This window comes from Ochotona curzoniae, unplaced genomic scaffold (genome assembly GCF_017591425.1).
Source record: "Ochotona curzoniae isolate NIBS_2020 unplaced genomic scaffold, NIBS_Ocur_1.0 contig_1274, whole genome shotgun sequence".
Classification (NCBI taxonomy): domain Eukaryota; kingdom Metazoa; phylum Chordata; class Mammalia; order Lagomorpha; family Ochotonidae; genus Ochotona; species Ochotona curzoniae.
Genome location: NW_024465023.1, coordinates 3,054,831 through 3,078,059, shown reverse-complemented (window position 1 = coordinate 3,078,059; position 23,229 = coordinate 3,054,831). Strand labels below are relative to the sequence as shown.

The window sequence follows — 23,229 nt, the reverse complement described above, 5'->3', positions numbered from 1 at the left end:
AGCAATATATGTATACACCCTTTCTATGATTCTTCATTTGAACTGCAGTTTTCAGTTAACACAGGTTATCACAATTGTGTACTAGGAATTCAAGGGCTTTGTAATATAGGATTATATAGGAAAAATAGAAAATGTGGTGTTTGTTCTCTCATATGCTACCTGTAAATTCCTTAGCGGTAGAGCTACAGCTTCCTACTGGCTATTCTTTCCTTAGTCTAGAGGAATCTAGTGTGACCTAGTTGTCCAACATTAAATGAGTATTTACCCTGTGCCTTGCATACAGTACTGACTTTAAGGACAAGAGCCAAAGATCTCAAGGATGGTGAAGGACAGGCAGAAGCGGCCTGGTCCTCCTGTGACAGCCAAGCTGCTAGACCGATCCTATAGAACTACTTTGTAAGAAACCTCTATTTGACTAATCCACTGTGACCCTGGGCCTCTGTTGCCAACTGCTTGAAGCACCTTCTTTGCCTTTCTCTGACTCACTGCCATTCATATGGCCCTGCCATTGATGGACAGGTGTGATGGTTACTTCTTACCTAAGCCCTACAGGCACAAGGACAGATTCGCAGGTTGAGAATGGGGGAGTGTGTGTCAGAGGACTGGTGCTATGGGTAGCCACTGAGCAGCAGAACTCCTGTTTCTCCCAGTGAGGAAGCAGATACAGAGATGCTTCTTCTGCTTCATATGCTAGATTGTTATTCACCATGAGCAATCACCATGAACAGAACAAAAATAAAAATAAACGGAAATAGATCTATCAAATTTTATTTGGCAGTGAAAATTACAAACTGCATGATTATCTGTAACAACTAAGAAATAAAGAGTATTTGATTCTCCCCCAGAATCTTAGTACTAAAATCCTTTTCCTGTAACTTTATATATATGTATATATATAATTTTGTTGTTGTATTTGGTGAGGAAGGTATTTCAGAGGAACACCTAAATTGACACAGAAAAAAAAGAGCTAAAGGATAGAAAAATCCCACCACCCACCACCTCCTACCCCCTGCCCTGGGATCACAAAACGCTTCAAACAAATAAGTAAATAAGTAAATCTCTCTCTCTCTCTTTTTTAAATGTAAAACAAGTTCTGGAAAGAACCACAAAAGCAATGGTTTAGAATAGTAAGCTTGGTAAGTTTTTCAAGTTGTGCTAGCAATGAAATTATTATATATTTTTAAAAACCTGTGAAAAATAATCTCGAAGGCAGATTGGAGTTGAAGCCAAAGCGACTGCTCAGTCGTTTTGGCAACATTGCTTTCCAATAGGTGACAGCAATGGCAGCAGTACTGTGTCATTTATAGCCCAGCAAACTCCAGGGAACCTAAAGCAAACACAAACCCTGTCCAGTTCCAGTCTTTGTTAGATAATAGTACAGAAAATCCACACAAACCACCTATTTACTTATCAAGGAAACTTCTAACAGGCTCAGTCTGGCTGCACTTTCTTCTATTTCTAAGGTGCTTTTTTGTTCACCTTCTAGATTACAACCAGCTGCTCTCCCAGAAAGTCATAGGCACACAGCTATTGATTACTGCCACACACATCCATTTGCCCTAAGGTTACAGCATGAAAACTGTCGCTTATAAATTGAAACCACTGTGTTTTAAAGTCTTGGTGCTTTAAAAATGCAGACAGCTGGAACAACATTTTCCTCGCTTTCTCCCATGCTTCCCATTCCTTCCTTGTAGACGCTCCTTCTACCACCCCAAGCCTCAACTTATGGTCCTGCACATCTCACCTCCTCACAAAAAATGAGTGCTTGCAGTTCACCGAAGGCTGCTTCAGGAGCTCACCGAGCCCCCCACCGCCACCGGTTTGTGTTGGTATGGTCTCTGATCATGCTGTTAAAGTACCTGCTTCTATTTCAGAAACCTTATGTAGGTTTAATCACAGGAAAGCAAGTAAAAAAATTACCTGGTGCACAGAGTCTAATACTTTGCAGGGTAAATCTGCATACTGCTTAAAATTTCAAGATGGTCTCTCTGTACAATCAGAATTGCACAAAATCCTGAAATGCATTGTGTTTTCTCATGATCATGAACAATAATTTCATTAACATCCTCAGATTATAAACACACTGGGCAAGTGATACAGATAAAAAATACTTTTCAATAGTGTCAGAAATGGCAGACAAAACTCCATATTGGCCATGAATGACTTACTTTTTCAACATATTCAAACACCAAGTACAACTTCCCCCTGCGACGAAAGGCTTCCTTCAGCTCCACAATGTTCTCCTGCTTGAGAGTCCGAAGCATTTTAAGCTCTCGTAAAGTCGTCTCCTTGACTTCTTCATTTTCTGGAAGGTAAACAATGGTGAAGAGGGTAAAATTCAAGTTTTCTAACTACTGTTCAAAGAATGTCAAGCACGATGCAAGAAGCCCGCTTTCACCTTCCACTTGGAGTACTCCACACAACAAGCCTGTGGAGGAACACTGAAAAACCTACTCTGTGGTGCAGGGCAGCCAGAGTGAAAGACTTCAAGAGAAAAATGCTTCCTAGCCCAGCACAAACCTTATTCTTTGCTTGTACTTTTTATACTCTTATTGCAAAAGTGTATGGGGGAGAGGCTCGTCAAAAAGTTCATGGGGGCCCGGTGCGGGAGCCTAGTGGCTTAAAATCCTCACCTTGACTGCACCAGGATCCCACATGGGTGCTGGTTCATATCCCAGCAGCCCCGCTTCCCATCCAACTCCCTGCTTGTGGCCTGGGAAAGCAGTGGAGGACAGTCCAAAGCCTTGGGACCCTGCACCCATATAGGAGACCCTGAAGAGCTCCTGGCTCCTGGCTTCAGATCGGTGCAGTACCAGCCATTGTGGTCACTTGGGGAGTGAACCAGTAGATGGAACATCTTCCTGTCTGTCTCTCCTCCTCTCTCTATATATATCTAATTTTGCAATAAAAATGAATAAATCTTTTTTAAAAAGTTCATGGAAATTTTTTCTGAAATTTTTTGAAATTACAAAAGAATTGGGCATAGGTTTCAAATAATTTTTTGCACCAATGTATTTCCATTTTTCCAAAACTCTGGTATATGTGCACCTATATAAAGCCTAGACTTACAGATAAAACAGGTGACTTCACTCTCACTATAACACTCAATATTAGGGGAGAAGGAAATTAAAGCTGCAGTAAGGAAAGAACCCTCTCATTGTGCAGGGCAGCTGCTCCGCAGCCAGCATCTGTGGTGGCTGGGCTTTCCAGGGCTGCAGGTGAGTCAGCTCAGTGAGCAGAGGTCGTGCACCAGGCATCCACAAGGCAGCTGCTGGCCAAGCTGCAGCCACTTCTCTGATCCTCTCTGCACAGCAGCTGCTGTGGCCTCCTGTTGTCTTCCTGTGGCATGCCCACCTGTCCACTCCAAATCGGGGAAACCCATAAACCCTGCTCCATGCCACCAACTTCATGGGAACCTCCACGGACACGCAAGGACAGAAACCACGTTAACTCCAAGAGATTCATTAGCAGGAAAGTAGCAACAATAATATTTCAGTTCAAATTAGTATCTGAATGTTTTGGGCTCAGCCCTGTATAAATACAATGTTGTTGAAATGTTTTTCTGTTTGTGACAAACTCACTTAGAAACAACAAAAAGAAAGAACTGACATAAAATCATTGATAGTATTTGTTTCTGTCACCCTATATGATTGATTAGTACTATGTTACGCCACAAAAATACCACTTGATTACAGGGCACTACATAACCTGCATACTCCCATCTTAAAATCCAAAGCTATAAAATCAAAAAAGATGTTTTTTTCCCCCAAGATTGTGGATCAGGGCCAGAATCCTAGCCTGCAAGTTGAAATTGTAGGACCCCAGGTTTGACCACAGGGCTAAAAAAACTAATGTCCCTTCCACGAAGAAATGTAGCCTAAGTAGAAGCACGTTGGAGGACACAAGCTGAACGGGAGGAGGATGGTGGCTAAGGGAGGGGAGGATCCAAGCACCATGCAAGGTCTACGCGTGGCACTTCCTATGCCGAGTCTCCTATCTCCCAACTGGCATTCAAGCATTTTAAAGAGGCCGTAATACAAGCAGGGGCTTTGTATTACAAGCAGGGGCTTTGGCACTGGAGGATCTGTAACAAGGGAACCCAAAGTCAACACCCCATCAGGAACTGGTGCAGTCGGCTCCTACTTCAGCTGGAACACTGGGGCAGGGGGGGGATATGTTGAAATAGCAGACAACAAGAATCAGCAGAAAGCTCAACAGCATCAAAAGCTGTAAGCCAGCTCAGAACCATACCAGGTCAGCTGGGAGCTGAGTCCTCTCATAGTGCATGACAGTGGATGCCACCTGGCAATAGTGGGAATGGGTGACCCATGGTCAGGGGACCTCCCCAAAGTGGCTTAGTGGCCTGTGAGGAGACAAAGGACCAACTGCTATGCTAGCTGGGCTGAATCAAAGATGTGATGTCCCCTGAGTATGAGAACGCTCAGGATGCCCAATACTAAAGCCTAGCAATACCAGAACCTCGTGAAGCAGCTGCCCTGGGCTCTCACAGCCCCTGGACTACTCCGGCTGGGGCAATCAAACTGAAACTGAGAATGACATGCAGATCTTTTTTTTAAGATTTTTTTTTTTATTGGAAAGGCAGATATACAGAGAGGAGGAGAGACAAAGAGGAAGAGCTTCCATCTGATGATTCACTCCCCAAGCAGCCACAATGGTCAGAGCTGAGCCTACCCAAAGCCAGGAGCCCGGAGGCTCTTCTGGGTCTTCCACATGGGTACAAGATCCCAAAGCTCTGGGCAGTTCTTCACTGCTTTCTCAGGTCACAAGCAGGGAGTTGGATGGGAAGCGGGGCTCCCGGGATATGAACTGGCACCCATGTGGGATCCTGGTGCATGCAAGGGGAGGACTTTAGCTGCCAGGCTACTGCGCTGGGCCCTGGCATGCAGATCCTAAGAGGCAAATAATATAATGAATAATTTACCATGAGACAAATACACTGACTACTAAGGACCTGGTCCCCTATCTGCCTTTCCACCCTCAATCTCATCTTACTCCTTCAGCTCCCAAACCTTGATTTTTCTGCTTCAGGGCCTTTGCACTTGTTCTTTTAGCCTAGAATAGTTGGTCTACTGCCCAGACTCCTTACAGACTAGCCCCTGTCAGTTTCTAGTTTAAATATCACTCCTCATCACATCTGCACAGCCCACTGAAACAAGCACCAGCCCTATCATTCCCTATCACAGCCCTCCTCACCATTTTTCTTCATTGGTGAGGATATACAAAGTCTATGGAGAATGCTTGTATAGAAAAAGCATGCAGGTATTTCACAATATGTTCACACCAAAGTAAGCTTATCTCTGAATTCCACCTTTCCATACATTTTTTGAAGTGCCCTTGACTGATTTGCTCAGTGGTTTACCATTTGTGCAGTTGCCACCGCTAAACCAAACACTCCAGAAAGACAGCACTGAGTTCTGTTCAACAATATACACCTGAGCGTGTGGGCTCACAGCTGGCACGCAGTGATCATCATCTGGAATCCCAAGACAATCTTTGCTTATACATAGCTAGATCTCCCTAGGGGAAGCAACCACAGAATGGCAAAACAACAGGCACTTCACCCTGTTAGTTTGAGTACAGCACTTTGTCTTCTCTCTTGAGGTCTCTGAATGGGCCACTTATGGGGCACTAAGGCAAACGGGATTTATCTTCTCCCACTCTTCCCCATTCATAATCCTGTGTCTTCTCCAACATGACATTATGAAAGATCCAGGATCCAGAAAACCAGTAGTGCCCTGGGGTCAGGAATATATATACATTTATGATCATTAACAACACCCCTAAGCTCATAAATGCTGTCATGAAGTAAATACAGCCAATGGCTCTTCCCTTGTCACATGATTGGTGAATACATGGCAATACCAAAGTACCTTTTAAAAAGGATGACTGCCATTATCATCAACATGAGACCTTGCTAATAAAGCCAGAATGGATGGATCAGAATACCTTTGGCAGAAGGACCATGGGAAATATAATCAGTAAGACCTGGATTTCTAACTCAGCTTTTTAACCAAGTAACCATGTTACTCTGGGCAAGCTAGGTGATTTCCCACCAGTAAAATTTCAAAAGTACCCCTCCCTACTTCTTCCCAATCATATAGCCCTTTCTAAACCTAATAATCTATTATTTCTTTTCATACAATTTTATCAGCCTAAAACTTAAGACAGTGTTGTATTCTGTTGCAGTATACATTATTCAACTTTATACCAACTCCACTTAATAATGGTTATAGAGAGAAAACAATAAACTCTCAGAAAGAGGCACACAAAATCACCAAGCATGTAGAGCCCAAACCACCTCATTTCCACAGCTTCCAGGAAATCACGTCACTCACTTATGCCACTCACAGGTGTCAAAAAGTTGGAATAAGCAACAAGTATCAAAATTGTAATGAATGGGAACAGGCAGGAAGTGAAGCTATTAATTTAAGTGCAAGCAAAATGTGCATTCTTTATTACTTGGTACATCAGATATTTTTGTTTCTCTAAGTATATATCCTGAACTGCCATGCACTTTATGATGAAAACTGCAGCAGTAAACAATTAAATGATGGGAGAAGGAAACACACACTCCACTTCCACAGGTTTTATCCGCAGAGGTTCAAAAAACGGCAAAGCACTTCAATGAGTTTTTTCAAAGTCATTTAGTAGCATAGCCCGCTCAGAGAGTTCAAAAAATCACTACCTCCTAGGTGTAAGATGATGTCTGGATTCTTCAGCTCAGCTCAGCATCTCCAATATATAAATGAAACCAAATCTCAGAAAGATAACTTTCACATTCTGCCTCATAACCTGAGCAGAACACAGGGAAATAGCACTCGGGAAACAGTGTTGCAACACCCAGGTTCAAGTCTAGATTTTGCTACTGTTAGCCAAGTGGCCAAACAAGGCAACTACAGCTAAATATCAAGAGAACCATGAAAATAAATTTTTAAGATCATAGAAGCCAGAAAAATGCAAAGTAAGTGATGAAAAGTGTGAGTGGAAGAGACAGTCTCAGTCAACCACATACCACTTGTGCAACTTTGGACCTTCAGGTTGTCATCTGTAAATTGGAGGTCAGCTTATATTGTAATTCTTGAATTCTCTTCGAGCTCTAAGGGTCAGTATTTCTGGGATCTGTGTTGTGGTAAAGCCACCACCTGCAACACTGGCATTCTAAATGTGTGCAGCTTTGTGTCCCAGCTACTCAGCTTCCAATTCAGCTCCCAGCTAATGGCCTAGGAAAAGCAGAAGATGGTCTGCGGGTTTGGGTCACTGCCACCCACATGGGAGACCTCCTGGAAGAAGCTCCTGGTTCCTGGCTTCAGCCTGATCCAGCACTGGCCATCATGACTAACTGGGGATTCAATCAGCAGATGGAAGAGTTCTTGGTCTCTATCCCTTCCCCCTACCTGTAATGCTTTCAAATAAATGAATAATCTTAGAGAGAAAACTTCCATGTGCTAGCTGCTTGTATGCACACTGGCTTTGTCTTCAGTTATCACTGAGGGGTTAACCTGAATGTAGAAGCAACTGTGACGAAGTCCTGTGCAGATACATGCACATACATACCATCCAGAGGAGTAAATGGCAGGGCAGAAAAGGAATGCTAAGCAAAAAAGAAACAAAAACCCAACCTACTTCTAAGTTTATCAGCAAAGCAACTACAGCTAAACATCAAGAGATCCATTAAAGTAAAATAACAATATTTAAGAAGAACGATCATAGGAACCAGAAAAATGTAAAGATAAGTGATAAAAAGAGGGAAAACATCTAAAGATGCATTGAAACGCTATTATAACTCAATTTTTAAAGAACTGTGAGCTTGGAACAGAAATCCAGGAATAGCTGTAACCTACTTTATAAAATCACAAACCTGCCATTTTTGTATAGCGAAAGAGCCCCTCCAAATGGACTTTTAAGTGGATATACTAAAAAAGTCAATTCATCTTTATACAAAACCATGGGGGTACCGTATTTGAGACCGGCTGTCCTGCTTGAAGCAGGAACAGCAGCAGCAGGAAAATCAATGTGGCCTGAGGGCTTGAAGGCTGTGCTACTGTTATATAAATAAAGGCGGGGTGGGAGAAGAGATTTCAATCCTCAGAGACAAGGGGCAAGGGAAAGTGAAGGGGACATTTATGAAATCATGAAAGACACAAAATGGCCACCAAATCTAAGAATTCCTAAAGTCTGAGAGTCACTTGGGGCAAGTGTGGCAAAATCACAACCAACTAGAATGCTCAGCTCATCGACTTCCTGGTTTAATCAAAGGTTTTCTTACAGAGGAATCCGACACTCAAATTAAAGGAATCAAGACGATGAACTTTTGTGTTGTATAAAAGAGGAGACCAGAGACCCCACATCCAGAGAGTAGAGCATTCTAGTGTCTCAGCAAAAATAAGAGTGAAGTAAATTGAGAAGAAATAGCTAAACATATTCAAATAATTAAGAAAACGTTCATTCCAAGATAAAAATAGTTATCTACAAAAAATATAAGCAACAGCAGGACAGGAAATGCAAGCAAATTTATTTGATATAAAACCAGAGAGACAACCTAAATTCCATTTTACACATGGACTGCTGCACCACTCTTGGCCACATACTGAGGCCCAGTGACAAGCGTATTCAAGCAGAGACTCCAAGTCCAAAGATGCAAAGGGAAGCTCCAAATGTCTATCAAACTCTAGACCCCAGGCTCTCTTAAAGGATGAGCAGATTATACTATTAATTCTTGCTGGCCCAAAATCGTGTAGTTAGTGATCTCATATGAGTTAATGAACTGAAGAAAGAGAAGGGGAGGGGGGAATGGGGGGCCTAGGCTATGGCAACACTAGTTAAAATGCCACTTGGGATGCACTCTCTCCTACCATCCCTACTCCAGATTCCAGTTTCATGCTAATGGACACCCTGGGAGGCAGCAGGTGATGGCAAGTAATTGGCTTCCTGTCAGCCTGCGTGGGAGACCCACATTAAGTTCCCAGTTCCCGCTTTTTGTTATTGTGGGCATTTAGGGAGTGAGGCAGTGGATAAGAGACTTGTATCTCTCTTTCCACCTTTCAAAAAACAATAAAAATTTTCTACAATATGAAGACAGGTACATGTAAATTAAACTTCTGCCTGCAACACCAGCATCTAATTTGAATGCTGGTTTGAGTCCCAGCTGCTCCACTTCTGATCCAGCTCCCTACTAATGTGCCTGCGAAAGCAGTGGATGGTGGCCCAAGAACTTGGGTCCCTGCTACCAATGTGGGAGACCCGGAAGCAGCTTCTGGATCTTGGATTCAGCTTGGTCCAGCCCTGTTGTTGTGGTCATTTGGGGAGTGAACCAGTACATAAATATTCTTTTTTTTTTTCCTCTCTCCCCCCTCAACTCCATAACTGCCTTTTACATAAATGAATCTTTTTTTTTAATTTGAAGACAGCAAGCATTTATACACATATCTGCATGTAAATGATTCAACACTGAGAGATGATAATCTAAATGTCAAATCTCATTGTACAACCCTGCTGTTCCAGGAAGAGTAAGAGAAGTAGGCTAAGTTTATACTTATACATAGTCCTAAAAATATTAACTAACCCCGGATACCTTTATAGTTTGTGGTCATTTTTTTCTCTCTACAAAAATCTGAATAAGCATAATTGATTCAATGACTTCTGATGGTTTGTATATTTATTATTTAATGTTCCTTGTGGAAACTTAATATTACTAGGCAAATTTACAATAGTTTCAATCCTGATCCAAAAACAATTATCTGAGAGGCAGGTACTGTGGCATGGTAGATGGTAGATAAGAGTGCTTGGTTTGTGTCCCGCCTTCACTTTTCACCCAGCTTCCTTATAATATGCACCCTGAGAGGTAGCAGGTACTTGGGACTAACCTTCCTGCTACCCACCTGAGACACCCAGCTAGACATCCTATCTCCTGGCTTTGGTCAATCCTCAGCTACTGTAAGCATTTTAGGAATGCACCAGCAAGGGGAAGATACCCCTCTCCCCATTCTGCCCATCTCTCCTATCTTTCTGTCACTCTGGCTTTCATATAAATAAAGATTTTTAAATGTAATTCATTATCTGATACTTCAAATTTACAATGAAATGAAACAAGCAAAAGTCATCAAAACAAGATGAAATTAAGTGATCCAATATAAAAATCTGTTATGTGGGGCCCAGCGTGGTAGCCTAGTGGGTAAAGTCCTTGCTTTGCATGCGCCAGGATCCTATACAGGCACCAGTTGGTATCTCTCTATCCCATCCAGCTCCCTGCTTGTGGCCTGGGAAAGCAGCAGAGGACAACCTAAAGCCTTAGGACCCTGCACCGGCATGGGAGACCCAGAAAAAGACCCTGCCTTTGGATCGGCTCAACTCCAGGCATTGCAGCTATGTGGGAAGTGAACCAGTGGAGGAAGATCCTTATCTCTGGCTCTCCTCTCTGTAAATCTGACTTTCTAGTAAAAATTAATAAATCTTTAAAAAATATATGACATGCTTCCCTTTAACAGGTTTTAAGATTTATTTAAAATTTTAAATTTAAAAATTTAAAAAGAGTTATAGACAGAGAAAGACACAGAGAGAGAAGGAGGGAGGGAGGGAGGGAGAGAGAGAGAGAGATCCTCTATTTACTACTCAGTTCCCAGATGGTTGAAATGGCCAGGGCTGGGTCAAGCCAAAACCAGGAGCCAGGAGCATCTGCCAGGTCTCCCACAGGGTGCAGGGGTCCAATAACTTGAACCATCTTCTGCTGTTTTTCCAGATACATTAGCAGGTACCTAGGATGAAGAGGAGGAGCCAGGACACAAGCCAGCACCAATATGGGAGGCTGGTATCACAGGGGGGCAGCTTTAATCTGCTATGTCACACCAGGAAGTTTATCCCCACCAGAAAGAATCACAAAGACCCTAACAAATGACACAATATCAGTTACCAATCTGGGAGGAAAAATACTGAAAAAAAAATACAGAAATAATGTATATGTAAGAAAACTGACAAAGAAATGTGTGTATCTTTTTAATGAACTTCTTTCTATTGTGGACATCATTCATTCACCTATCCTACAATTTCACTATAAAAATCGCTCTTCTACGGAACAACAACCAGGAGCACTGAGCACTGAGCACTGAGCGGTCCACAGAAACAGAACAGTAAACTTCCTTTGGGACTAGTGAGAGGAGCTTTTTCTGGTCCTTGCCTGGTTCTGACTTTGGGTGCCCACCCTCTCTCGTAATGACCATCAGGATTGCTCCAGAAACCCCCCAAAACAAACAAACAAACTAGAATAGATAGAGAACAACAAGGAAAGCTTAGAAACAGGAAACGGGCAGTGGGGATGCACTTATAACTCACTGGGTGGGACACAAAGATTAGTTACTCCTCACTAGGGTATTGAAGATTTCTCTGCACACCCCTCCTAAAACTGTTCACCTCAAGAGTTGACATATGTCTTGTTAGAGTTATAGAGTTAGACTACCCGAAAAACAGCCAGGTTCAGCAAAATCATGCTTCACTGCTATAAACTGCTAAATACTAAAATTAAAACAGACATGAGACAGCTGAATAGTAATCTATAGCCATTTTAAGGTGTATAGAACCCGGTTGTATATAAACTAATTGAAATGTCAATGTAAAAGTCACAGGATGTGGTTCAGAACTTCCATTCTTTTTTTTTTTTCCTCTTTTAACATATTGGTTACTCAATACCATGTCAATTAACTCCATAATGTTATAAATTGTTGTTGATGTTGTGTTGTGGCTTTTCATTGGACGGGATGATATTCTGCCAGTTCTGCTTTCAGACCAGAGATGGTCTCCCCAAGAAACCGTTGAACTTTATCTGGACAATAAAATGCTGGACTTTATGCTTGGTAGATGCTTGCAATGAAAAAATCTCAACTGAATTTGAACTGTGGTAATGCAACAAGGTGGAGGAATCCACTGGGGGGGGGGGGAATCTCAGTGCCTATAAAACTGTATCACATAATGCAATGTAATCAATTAAAAAAAAATTGCTCTTCTAGGCCCAGCACAATAGCTCAGTGGCTAAATCCTCGCCTTGCATACATCAGGATCCTATATGGGTGCTGATTTCTATCCTAGCTGTTCCACTTCTTTCCCAGCTCCCTGTTGGTGACCTGGGAAAGCAGCAGAAGATAGCCCAAATCCTTGGGACCCTGCACCTGTGTGGGAGATGCAGAAGAAGTGCCAGGCTCCGGGCTTCAAATTGGTTTAGCTCCAGCCATTGGAGTCAGTAAATAGAAGATCTTCCTCTGTGTCTCTTTCTCTGTAATCTTAGATTTTCCAATAAAGATAAATAACTCTTGAAAAAAAATTGCTCTTCTGGGGCTGGTGTTGTAGTATAGCAGGTCATGTCCCACCTGCTCCACTTCTAATGCAGCCCTCTGTTAATGTGCCTGGGGAAGCAGTGGAAGATGACAGAAGTGCTCATGTCCCAACACCTGTGTGGGAAACCCAGAAGAAGCTCTTGGGTTCAGATCAGCACAACTCTAGCCTTGGGGCCATCTGGAAAGTCAATGAATGGATGGAAGATCTTTGTTTCTCCCTCAAGCTGTCTCTTGCCTTTAAAATAGTTTTTTTTAAGTTGCTCTTCTTCCCAAATAGATTAATACTTGTTTTTTTTATCTAAGATATACCAGAGTTTCTATTATACCCTAAATTGTGTTCTATAAGAAAAACTTATTTCCATTATTTTTGCTTCATTTTTCTAACTCGAAGTTCCAATATTATGTTTATTTTTAAGTTTTGGCTCCTATTTTAATATCGATTTATTATCCTGGGGTAATAAAGAACCCTTGAACTAAATTAGGTCACAATATTATCATGATACACTTCATTAAGATTTTTTGTTTCTTGGAGAGACTGCAGCTCCTTCCTACTTCACTCACCCAAAGCCCACGATGGCTGGGGCTAGAGCTTGGAGCCAGGAACTCAATCCACATTTAGTCATCAGCACTGCTCCCAGAGACAGCAGGTTTAAGTCAGGAGCTGGAGATAAAATTGAATCCAGGCATTCCAATGGGGGACACAGGATTCCTAACTGGTATCTTTATGCCTCAGAATAAATATCAGTCTTTGGTTTTTTTAAATATTATAATCTCACTGAAAATTGAGGTAGGTTGACTTAGAATTAAATGGTTTACACAGCTTCACCCAATAACTATGTGTTGTTCACCACACATGTATCCTTTTTCTTTAAACAAGATGCTCTGTCGATAGGGAAAAGGTAAAGCCTTAAGAAAGCACTTGATCTCATAGGGAGAACTAGAAAAAGCAGACAAGTGAGTCTATGATAGGACTAGAACTATGCAGTATAGGAATACTTGCATATGTCTGCAGATTCTAGCATAGAAGGGTTCTGGCATCTATAGGTGTTCACAAGTATACACTGTTGCAGTGGGCTAGGTGATACAGCTGCATTCTTATAAGGGATGCTGAACAATAATGGTCTGGCAGAAATGAATGTAGTATGGATTAATGTTTTGTCAGATCAATGAATTACAGGCGGATCAAGGAGCTTCCATGTCTAGGCTATTCAGCAACTCCTGGATGCCACAGCTAGAAACAATCTCTCCTCAAAATTATACAAGTTTCACATGGCCAGTTAACTGTTCTCTGCCTTGTTTCATCATGATTGACTTATAAGCATTAATTCGATGGATAGGTTATAAGTTTTTTGAAAGTATCCACACCTGAAGTGTTTTCATAGTTCTGATAGTACCTGTAGTACCTGGCTCAGAGTTCAGTAAAAGTCAACAGATATTTTGTTGATTACCACACTGAAGGCATCATAACACAGGTTAAAAAAAAAAACATAGGATTCAAGCTAAGAATTGGTATGCACAAAATATAAATAATAAAGAGTAAGGTAGTGGGCTTTTTTTTTTTTTTTAAGAAAAGCAACGGCATACATGGCCTAGATTGTTCTTTTTATATACCTCTGATGACAACTACTGTTTCTGCTGGTGACTGATGCTTGCTGACATGCCCTCCAAGTCTGCATACAGCGAAAGCAGTGCTTGGATCTACTGTAAGCATCACTCTATTTAGGAGATCAACACTGCCTCCTTGATACCTGTCTTCAGTCCAAAGTCTCTGCTCAAAGAGCTGATTTCCAATGGTCTCAGGGTGGGTTGGCCTAGGGCTACTGCTTGCTTTTAGATCTCATATACCCTTTGAAGAATGCTTCCTGCCCAACTCCCTTGTCTTCACCAAGAATAAATGAAAAGCTGTTTTTCTAAGGCCACCCACATAATGGCTGTTCAAGTTCCCAGCTGATCTGCATGTGCTCCATATAGCCAGCAGATCAGAGCTGGGATGCATCAAATACTATTGAAACTATCTATCCTGGGACATTTTTGGAAGCAAGACCTTTGTGTTACTTTATATGCGCTAAGCTCTGAGGTCAGGGTGACGAAACTGTTCATCAATGTGTAGGGTGGTGTCTTACACTTCTTAGTAAAAATGTGCTGAACAAGCTAGGTCACCACTGGTGTTTTCATACTTCTGATTAGACCTGAAGACTGAAGCTATGCTGCCATCTCCTGCACCTGCACCACTATCTTTAAATATCAGGCTATAACTCATTTATACTGAAATTAACATATCTGATGCCATAAGAGAAATTTATGTGAATTTACATGACCAGGAAAGAATGGAAACCGCAAACCTCCTGCAACTACAATAAAGCAGTTTCCAACACACTTTTGCTTCAGGTACATACTGAACAGCATATGCATGAACACTGGGTTCGATGTAACAATTCTACCATGGATCTCTGTCCAAAACTGAAGGAAAAAATGTTGCTTACAATTGCATAAATGTCATACAAATTTTCATGATTAATTTCATCTTTTGGCTATCCTTGAATGGTCAATAGTATGGATTTAAACATAATGAATCAGGTCAGCACATGGGCTCAACTGGCTAATCCACTTCCAAGAGTCAGCATCCTATATGGGCACCAGTTCATGTCCCGGCTGCTCCACTTCCCATCCAGCTCCCTGCTTGTAGCCTGAGAAAGCAGTTGAGGATGGCCCAAAGCCTTGGGACTTGCACCAACGTGGGAGAACCAGAAGAGGATCTGACTCCTGGCTTCAGATCGGCTCAGCACCGGCTGTTGTGGTCACTTGGTGAGTGAATCATCGGCCAGAAGATACTTCTCTCTGTCTCCTCCTCTCTGTATATATCTGACTTTGCAATAAAAAATAAATAAATCTTTAAAATAAGTAAAATAAATAAAATGGTCTGGGGCAGGTGTGACCCAGGCCACCAAGTATGATACTTCCTCTTGGAAAGCTTTTATTCTCCCAGTGAGTTAATCTAAATATAAAACCACTCCCTCCTCCACACTGACTATCTCTTGTCCTTGTACTTCTCACTCTGACTAGGGTTGGAGAGTACAGCAACCAATACTGCAACCTTTCACTCAACACTCTTGCGAGGACCACAGAAGTATCTGCTTCAAATCATTCTCTTTTTTCATTTTGTTTATATTTGAAAATAGCACAGCCAACAGGGTTTCCACACAGCCTTTGGAGCAAGATTTCTAATACTGATAATCTCTTAAGATACAAAATGAATTTTCTAAAACGAAATTTGTAAAGATTCACACAGAAGGAATATTTCTTGGTTTCAAAGCAAAGCATGACAGTAAGCACAGTGTACTGGATTTATGACACTAACTTTACAATCTCAAAAAACAGACAGGGTCTAATAACACAGATTCTACCTTTTTCACAACCCATTTTTCAAAAACTTAACAGAAAGAAGTTATATATATATATATACCTTCACTGTCCTTGAATTTCTTAATTGCGACAATTTCATGTGTTTCCTGCAAAAGAAAAGAGACAAAAGGAAAGTCATTCTGTAATATTTCTCCAACTGGGGACCCAAACTGCCTGTGGGAGGGGGATTGCGGGGGGGTGGGGGGACATATTCTTGACCAAACTAACAAGATTCTAGAATGTAAAAGAATAGATCAGTGAACTCCCCAGCTCCTCACTTCTTTTTCAAAAATTCTCTTTCTTACCATCCTGCAGAGATCATCAAGGAAAGAAAAAGGGAGAGGGTAAAGGCCAAAAGCAACAACTGCAACATGGTGTGCCTAAGTCAGAACCCACAGTGTCCCTAAGCGGCTCTCAAGTGCCAGGCCGGCTAGCTCCTATCCTGCCCCTTGCAATCCAGACACTCATATTCACTGAGTTTTTGTTATTATTATTAATTACATTGCATTATATGATACAGTTTCATAGGCTCTGGGATTCCCCCAATCCCTGCCTGTGCCCTCCTCAGCCATGGTGGATTCCTCCACTTTGTTGCAGTATTACAGTTTAAGTTCAGTCAAGATTCTTTCTTTGCAAACATATACCAAGCACAGAGTCAAGCATCTTATTGTCCAGATAAATTCAATGGTTTCTTGGGGAAACTATCTCAGGTCTGAAGGTAGAGCTGGCAGAATATCATCCCAATCAATTGAAAGCCCCAACACAACATCAACAACTTAACTGAGTTTTAAAGACCAAGAAAGGATCTCTAACAATACTTCCTAGTGCTTGTGGAAACTTGACCTTTCCCAAGTCATTTCACTTACCTCTTCCTAACGAACACTACCTAGGTTGGTGACCCCTTTGATATTCATGGTTACTGCCAAATCCAAGGTGAGATAAAATTCTGTCACCAATCAATCATAACATTCCTTCTGCCTCCATTGATATCACCTGAATTAATAAAATTAGTTTTGGGGAAGGATTCTATTTTAAAGCAAAAATGACCATTCCCCCCTCCCCTTCTTGGTTGGTGGAGGGAAAAGAAAGTAAGGGTTGGAAAGAAAATGGAAATGCTAAGAACTTAGTACTACCAGGCTAGGCAACTTGTGTCTAGTAAAGGGCTATAAAATTCTTGGGGGGGGGGTAATTAATACAGAACCTTCAAAACTCATCCATCAGATAGAAAGCCTTCTGAATGACCCAAGCCTGCCCTTCTTTAAGTAGGTACACTTTCAGGTCCAATCATTTAATAAAATGTTGCATCTGCATCATAACAGACTTTAAAACTATACACAACAGCAGTAAATAACCAACAAGGTTCTTATCATTAACTTATTAAGCATATGAGCTCTTCTCCGAAGCCCTTTTCAAAAGCAAGAGGAATCATGGAAAGAAGGCAGGGATGTGGAGAATCAAGGAAGGAGAGACAGAGACCATTTTCATCATTGTGTTTTAAGACAAAGCTAGGCCTATATTTGCAAATAAAAGCATTGTTGTTTCTCAGCTTTCATGCCTGTGCTATAGCAGATAACATTATCAGGAAATGTTAGAAGCTATTGGGGAAAATGACACTTCTAGATTATTGTGGGTTCTTTTCTCATTTTTTAATTATATATATATATTTTTGTCTAGCATGTGATAATGGCTCATGTTTCCAGGGTACCACGTGGCATTCCAACACATGTACACAATGTGCAGCAATGGACAGAACTATACAACGTATAGAAAACTTTTGGGCTACAATTCCTTTGTACATTCATGGACCTGAAAGCTGAAAGACATTCATTCTTTCTGATGTAACTATTATTGAAAAGATTATTATTAACACCAAGTAATGTGGGAAATCACCAACTCTGGTATTAGCACAAGGAGTACCATGGTGACTATTCTGCCTGTTACTCTCCTAATATACAAGTTTCATCTTCTTGTACCTTTGTAAATGCTTCTAGCTAGCTACCTATAGAACTAACTACAAAGAATCTCTTGCTTTTAGCTCACAGTACAAAAGAGCTGGTAGCATAATAGACTTTGAGGAGTAGAGTCAAACATTTTTCCTCATTTACACCCCCTTCCCACACACATACATGGTTTATGCATAGTATTAAATTAAGCAAGGAATCCAAACAAATGATGTTTTCAACATAAAACATATTTGACATTGAGTAGAAAACATGCAATTAAGGGTAGAAGATGCTGGAAAGAATTTAACATTTCAGTTATACTAAAACTGCGTATAAAAAATAATGCAAAGTAACTATAGAAAATATAAAAAGACTATAAAGGGAATAAAAATGACTATTAAAAAGATATCAAAAAGATTGCCCTAATCTTTGCTAACATTTCAATATATTTTTTCCTGTAAGTTTTTCTCTATTTTTAATTGTAATATAGGTTGAGTGTCTGTCATTCAAAATTGTTAGAACCCAGCTGTAGACAACTGCCTAGGTTGCACTGTACCTAGGCAAGTGTTGCACTGCTAGGAGAAAAGCAACTAACAGCTGTAGGGCATCCTAGGCCTGGTTAATGCCAAATTTCTGCAAACTACACAAGTGTTCAAAATATAGTTGCCTATTCTATTTTTCTTGAAGGCATGGGGTGGGGGGCAGGTGCAGGCACACCAGCAGACAGGGTCTGGGACTGGCACACAAATGTGCGTGGGCCCTGGGTGGGCAAGCAGGGATCCAGGCTGGCATGGCACGTCACCGCAAGAGTGGGCTTGGGAATCTGCGGGCATGGTGGGCTGTGGATAGCCCAGGGAGGTGGGTCAAGAGATGTGTGGGAGGGAGGACTGCTGAGGAAGAATGTGAAAGGTGAGGAGTGACTTCTGGGGGACTTCTACCAACCTGGCTACTACACTTAACAGATAAACAAGAGGGCTGAGACCCGATAGTATAGAGGAGGGAAATGGGAGGACATTTTGGGGTCAAACCAATACACTCACCCAGGTGGGAGACCTGAGCTGGAACTGTTATCAACCACCACCTACCAGTGCACACAAAAGCCATGACTGGGGGACATGACTGGCAGGGCTCAAGCACAATAATCACCAGTGAGCGTCGAGGCAGGATGTGGACCACGTCAGGCTGGGCCATGATACAAACCAGCTCACAAGAAAATCTGGTAGGGAGCAGATTCCATGGGTGATAGTGGGCTCAACTTTGTGGGACTGCCAAACCAGCTGGTTTACTTAAGAGCTGGGATGATGACAGGCTGAGCTAGGCATGATCATGTAACTCAACAATACTCATGGTTACTGGGGTTGGGGTCAGGCCAGACTGGTCTAGGCTGGAGTACCTGCAAGTACACCCAAGATTTGGTTGTGCAGCAAACAGAGCCACATCATCCACGAGCACACTAAAAGGCTGAAACTGGGGCACAAACTGTGCCAGGTAAGGGGCTAACATCCTCTGACACACATGACATCTGGGTCTAGGAGTAGGCCTGGTGGGGAAACTTGGGGAACTCTCCTGGTGGGCCATTGCTACCATTGGTGAGTATGGGATTCAGGGCTGGGTTTGGTCAGGCTGGGAATGGCTGCTTCACTGGCTAGCAGGTGTGTGGATTAGCTCTGTAGAGGGCAGACTGGCAGAACAAGGCCAAACTATAGCACACTGGAATGTGCAGGAGCCAGGATAGGGTGTGGGCCATGCCAAGTTACGCTAGGCTATCACACCTACCAGTTTCCATGAGCCAGGATGGAGGAAGGCAGGGCGGGGGTAGGCTGGGTAGGGCTAGGTTACAGAACCCGCCAGTCAGAGTTGGCACTGGGGGTGGGCCAGGCCAGGCCAGGCCAGGTGATGGGTTATGCAAGGCTTGGTCAGAGCAAACACTAGCATGTACAAGAGCTGTGACTGGGAGCTAGCTTGCTCAGAGAGTTAAGGCGACACCCCTGCTGGGCTGTGGTTCTCACTAGTGAGGCATGAGAGCTGGAATGGGGCAACAAACTGGGCTGGAAAAGGCTGCAGCATCCCTTGGCATGGGTGTGGACTGGGGTATACCAGACTGGGCTAGGCTTCAGCACCCATTGGTGCTCACAAGAGACAGGGTACATGTAAGACAGGCTGGGCTAGGTGTCTGCACCTGCTGAACCATGTGAGAGCTGGGTCTAGGTGTAGAAAGGCAAGGCTGGGCTACAAAACCCAACAGTAAATGGGTGTGGGCCAGTTGAGCAAGGCTGCTGTTCCTGCCAGGACAGGAGGTGGGCCAAGTCAGGATGAGCCAGGGACTCACCTGTGTGCATGTGATCTGCCACTGGGAGTTGACCTGATAGAGGAGCTTGGGGAAGTTTCCTGTCAGACACAGTCCCTGCAGGTGAGCACAAGAAGCAAGGCTGGGAGCAGCCCAGACCAAGCTAGGTTACAGTATTGGCTGGCACGTGTTTGGGTCAAGTCTGGGGACAGGCCAAGTTGGGCCAGTTCATATCACCCACTGACAGATGTGAGAACCAGTACAAAGTGTAGGATAGGCCAGGTTGGGCTGCAACACCAGCCAGCTCACATTAGGGCTGGGACTGGGGGCTGGCTGGGATAGACTAGACTGCAGCACCCACCAGCATAAGCTGGAACTAGGAGTAGACCAGGTCGAACCAGGTTGCAGCACTTGCTGAGGGATGTTGAGGTGAGAAAAGCCATTCCAGACTGGATCACAGCTTCCACCAACACATGTAAGACCCAGGATGGGGGTAAGCTGCAAGGACTCTCCTGCTGGGCCACTTGCTCATGAGCATGAAACCTGGAATTAGGGAAAGACAAGGCTGGTCAGGGCTACAAAGCCCACTGCCCTGCATATGAGCTGGGTTGGGAGAGAGCCAAGCTGGGTTAAGAGATCATATCCACTGGTGCATGCCTGAGCCAGAGTAAGTGCAGGCTGTTGGGCTTTGCATCAGCATCTGCAAGCAGGTGCCTGGACTAGGGGCCAGTCCTGTCTGACTAGACCATAAAACTACCTGCAAGATCTGGAGCTGGGAGTTGGCCTATAAGGGAAATTGTGGGCACCACTCTGATGAGCTGCAACTCCCACTTGCGAGCATAAAAACCAGGGCAGGTGGCAGGCTGGCTAGACAGGCAGTGGCACCAGCTAGCATGAGTGCAGACTGGATAGTGGGATCGGTTGGGTTGAGCTAGGCTCCAATATCCATTGATGGGTATGAGAGCTGAATGGGATATGAGACAGACTGGACCAGTCTGCTGCATATACTAGCATGGGCAGGAACTGGGGCTGGGGGTTATTTGGGGTTGTTCCCAATGGGCTGCATTTCCCACTGGTATGCATGAGGGCCAAGTGTATAGTTGACAGGGTTATGCTTGGCTGCAACATCCATTGGTTTGTGTATGAGATGGGGCTGGGGACACAGCTGACCAGATGACTGCAACCACCATTGTGTGTATAGGCTGATGTGGGTGACAGACTAAGCCAGGCCCCGCACTTGCAGGCACACACAGGTCAGGTCGGGGTCACCTCTGGTAAGGTTTCTTTGAGGACAACCCTGGCCCCAACTAGGTCACTGGACTCAGAACTCCAAGCACAGAGAAAATTGGTGTCTGTGCCCAGACCGTGGAGAGCATGTGGCAAACTGGATCTCCATGGTTGCTGAGGCCTGTGCAATGGATGGCATGCCCAGATGCTCAGGGGGAGACATGACAGCTAGCTCACTGAGTTCTGCAGAGGAGGTCTAATATCATAGTAGAGGACATAGGACAGAATAAATAGGACAGCTCTCCTGAACAAACTTTGACAGGGAGTTCTGGGTGAATGAAGACTCTAAAGTGGACTAGGTCAGCCAATGGACCTTGGAAGGATTTCCTCAACTTTGGACAATGAAAACACAGCATCTCAGAACTCTAACCAAAACCTAAGCAGTACCCTCAGAACATGCTCCACACGGGGGACCCTGGGATAACATCAGGTGTCAGTCCCTTGTTCCCGGGTACTGATGTGGTAGAGCTGCTGGGAGCAGCCCTCTCCCCTTCTCTCTCTACTTTCCCCAGATGCAGAAGGAAAAACGAGATTGGAGGCAGTTGTCTCATCTGCTTTCCCCATTCCTCGACCCTCCCCACCCCTGTTGAATGTTCATGTGAGTATGTATCCCTCTCTACTATGTAAAAACCATCAAAAATAAAACAAATTTATTATTAAAAAAAAAAATTGGAGCTAGAAGTATTTTTGATTTTAGAGTAATTTTTTGCTTTTGAAAAATTTAGATGGGCTTTTCTATTTGAACATCCCTAATCTGAAAAACCAAAATTCAAAACACTTGCAGAGCTACCATTGATGCTAAAAAAAAAAGCTTTCAGATTTTAGGATTACAGACGCTTAGGATATATTATATACCTTATTGCATGCTGCTTTTATTTCATAAACAATTTCTCTAAAATGTTTTAATTTGAAAGGCAGAGTGAGAGAGGTGGATTTATCTTCTATCTGCTGTTTCACTTCCTAAATGTCTACAGCTGTCAGGGTTGGGCCAGGTTGACACCAAGAGGCAGGAACTCCACCCACGCGGTTGGGTAGCAGGGATTCAAGTCCTTGAGCCATAAGCTATTGCCTCCCATGATACACATTAGCAGGAAGCTGGCTCTGAATTGAAGGCGCGACTTTGATGTATGAGTAAGTGTCCCAAGGCCACTTAACAACGCCCACTCTCATTAAGTAATTTTTAAAACCATAATCTAAATTTTTAAATTATCTTAATTATATATATATTTATGGGGTACAATATAACAATTCAATATCTACATTTATAACATGTGTTGACCAATTTCCATAAGTTGGCACTTCCATCTGCTAACACATTTTAAAATTGCCTTATTTTACAAAATTGCACATATTTCTGTGAAAATTTTTTCAATTGCATTTGAAAAGCTGAGGGATGCTCCCCCCACTGCAACAGCCAGGGCTGGGCTGATCTGGAGCTAGGAATCCCACCCAGCTCTCCCACATGGGTAGTAGCGACCAAAGTACTTCAGTCACTATTCACTGCCTTACCAGGATATTCATTAGCAGGACTGGAGCAGAACTGGGACTCCAACTCAGCACTCTCATATGGGATGCAGGTGCTTAACTACTTACACCTTAACTACTACACCAAAAACACACTCCTAATTGATAAATAATTATAGGGCACAGTGTGGCATTTCACTAAGTATATGTAAGGTGTACTGCATCAAATCAGGATAACTAACATTTCCATCTCCTACTGTTACTTTATTGTTTAGAATCTTTGATTTCCTCTTGTCTGTTAGGGGTTTGCATTGTGGTGTAATGGGTTAAGCCACCATGACCTGCAGTTCCAGCATCCCACGTGGGCTCTGATCCCAGTCATTCCACTTTTGACCCAACTCTCTGCTAATGCCTGGGAAGGCAGCAGAGGATGGCGTAAGTAAGTGCTTGGTGCCCTGCACCCAATGGGGAACCTGAGGAAGTTCAAGGCTCCTGGCTTTGGCCT

The 23,229-nt window shown here is 43.0% G+C and overlaps 1 protein-coding gene across 1 annotated transcript in view; it reads right to left on the bottom strand.

Annotated features, from left to right (window-relative positions):
- Nucleotides 1-23,229, bottom strand: part of CDKL5 (cyclin dependent kinase like 5) — a 181,217-nt gene that overhangs the window by 51,172 nt on the left and 106,816 nt on the right. The window contains exons 4-5 of the mRNA XM_040997668.1: nucleotides 15,805-15,850; nucleotides 2,169-2,305 (exon numbers count right to left, since the gene is read on the bottom strand). Coding sequence (XP_040853602.1) covers nucleotides 2,169-2,305; nucleotides 15,805-15,850 — 183 coding nt within the window. The remainder of the gene's footprint in view (nucleotides 1-2,168; nucleotides 2,306-15,804; nucleotides 15,851-23,229) is intronic.